General features: G+C 56.8%; 1 protein-coding gene across 1 annotated transcript; it reads left to right on the forward strand.

The window, feature by feature from the left end:
• The first annotated feature begins 614 nt into the window (after positions 1–614).
• LOC123482465 (basic proline-rich protein-like) lies at positions 615–2,319 on the forward strand. Its single transcript, XM_045210304.1, has 2 exons — positions 615–1,956; positions 2,000–2,319. Exons 1-2 carry the CDS (start codon positions 615–617, stop codon positions 2,317–2,319), a joined length of 1,662 nt encoding a protein of 553 aa, XP_045066239.1.
• Positions 2,320–2,666: the final 347 nt, after the last annotated feature.

Raw genomic sequence — 2,666 nt, forward strand, 5'->3', positions numbered from 1 at the left:
TTTGAGAGGCTAGTTAAGGATCATATCACCTCCACCTTATCCGACACCCTAGACCCACTTAAATTTGCTTACCGCGCCAATAGATCCACATATGATGCAATCGCCATCACTCTGCACACTGCCCTATCCCATCTGGACAAGAGGAATACCTATGGAAGAATGCTGTTAATTGACTACAGCTCAGCCATAGTACAGTGTTTCCCAACCCTGGTCCTCAAGGAACCCCCAACAGTACACATTGTTGTTGTAGCCCTGGACAAACACACCTCATTCAGCTCATTTGAGGGCTTGATGATTAGTTGACAAGTTTAATCAGGTGTGCTTGTCCAGGGTTACAATATTAATGTGTACCAGGCTTGGGAAACACTGCTATTATACCCTCCATTCTCATCATTAAGCTTGGGGCCCTGGGTCTGAACCCTGCCCTGTGCGACTGGGTCCTGGACTTCCTGACGGGCCGCCCCCAGGTGGTGAAGGTAGGAAACAACACCTCCACTACGCTGATCCTCAACACTGGGGCCCCACAAGGGTGTGTGCTCAGCCCCCTCCTGTCCTCCCTGTTCACCCATGACTGCGTGGTCACGCCTCCAACTCAATCATCAAGTTAGCAGACGATGAGAGACGGACAAGGAGAGAGCCCTGGCAGAGACCCTCCTCCCTCCTGGTACCACCAGGGCCTACAGGGACAAGGAGAGAGCCCTGGCAGAGACCCTCCTCCCTCCTGGTACCACCAGGGCCTACAGGGACAAGGTGAGAGCCCTGGCAGAGACCCTCCTCCCTCCTGGTACCACCAGGGCCTACAGGGACAAGGTGAGAGCCCTGGCAGAGACCCTCCTCCCTCCTGGTACCACCAGGGCCTACAGCCCTGGCAGAGACCCTCCTCCCTCCTGGTACCACCAGGGCCTACAGCCCTGGCAGAGACCCTCCTCCCTCCTGGTACCACCAGGGCCTACAGGGACAAGGAGAGACCCTCCTCCCTCCTGGTACCACCAGGGCCTACAGCCCTGGCAGAGACCCTCCTCCCTCCTGGTACCACCAGGGCCTACAGCCCTGGCAGAGACCCTCCTCCCTCCTGGTACCACCAGGGCCTACAGCCCTGGCAGAGACCCTCCTCCCTCCTGGTACCACCAGGGCCTACAGGGACAAGGAGAGAGCCCTGGCAGAGACCCTCCTCCCTCCTGGTACCACCAAGGCCTACAGGGACAAGGAGAGAGCCCTGGCAGAGACCCTCCTCCCTCCTGGTACCACCAGGGCCTACAGGGACAAGGAGAGAGCCCTGGCAGAGACCCTCCTCCCTCCTGGTACCACCAGGGCCTACAGGACAAGGTGAGAGCCCTGGCAGAGACCCTCCTCCCTCCTGGTACCACCAGGGCCTACAGCCCTGGCAGAGACCCTCCTCCCTCCTGGTACCACCAGGGCCTACAGGACAAGGAGAGAGCCCTGGCAGAGACCCTCCTCCCTCCTGGTACCACCAGGGCCTACAGGACAAGGAGAGAGCCCTGGCAGAGACCCTCCTCCCTCCTGGTACCACCAGGGCCTACAGCCCTGGCAGAGACCCTCCTCCCTCCTGGTACCACCAGGGCCTACAGGACAAGGTGAGAGCCCTGGCAGAGGCCCTCCTCCCTCCTGGTACCACCAGGGCCTACAGGGACAAGGTGAGAGCCCTGGCAGAGACCCTCCTCCCTCCTGGTACCACCAGGGCCTACAGGGACAAGGAGAGAGCCCTGGCAGAGACCCTCCTCCCTCCTGGTACCACCAGGGCCTACAGGGACAGGAGAGAGCCCCTGGCAGAGACCCTCCTCCCTCCTGGTACCACCAAGGCCTACAGGGACAAGGAGAGAGCCCTGGCAGAGACCCTCCTCTCCTCCTGGTACCACCAGGGCCTACAGGGACAAGGAGAGAGCCCTGGCAGAGACCCTCCCTCCCTCCTGGTACCACCAGGGCCTACAGGACAAGGTGAGAGCCCTGGCAGAGACCCTCCTCCTCCTGGTACCACCAGGGCCTACAGCCCTGGCAGAGACCTCCTCCCTCCTGGTACCACCAGGGCCTACAGGACAAGGAGAGAGCCCTGGCAGAGACCCTCCTCCCTCCTGGTACCACCAGGGCCTACAGCCCTGGCAGAGACCCTCCTCCCTCCTGGTACCACCAGGGCCTACAGGACAAGGAGAGAGCCCTGGCAGAGACCCTCCTCCCTCCTGGTACCACCAGGGCCTACAGGACAAGGAGAGAGCCCTGGCAGAGACCCTCCTCCCTCCTGGTACCACCAGGGCCTACAGGGACAAGGAGAGAGCCCTGGCAGAGGCTCGTCATTGTTGGTAATCAGGCCTACTACTGTTGTGTTGTCTGCAAACGTGATGATTACTGTCCATAATGTCTATAGATCCCATCATATATATATATATATATATATATATATATATATATATATATATTTTAAAGGTATCTGTGACCAACAGATGCAGATCTGTATTCCCAGTCATGTGAAATCCATAGATTAGGTCCTAATGAATTTATTTCAATAAACTGATTTCATTATATGAACTGTAACTCAGTTAAATATTTACAATTGTTGCATGTTGCATTTATATTTTTGTTCAGTGTATATATTTATACATTATTTTACTTTTATATTCGTGTGAATTGTTGGAGCTAGGAACATTTCGCTA

The sequence above is a fragment of the Coregonus clupeaformis genome, chromosome 34 (genome assembly GCF_020615455.1).
Source record: "Coregonus clupeaformis isolate EN_2021a chromosome 34, ASM2061545v1, whole genome shotgun sequence".
In the NCBI taxonomy this organism is placed as follows: Eukaryota; Metazoa; Chordata; class Actinopteri; order Salmoniformes; family Salmonidae; genus Coregonus; species Coregonus clupeaformis.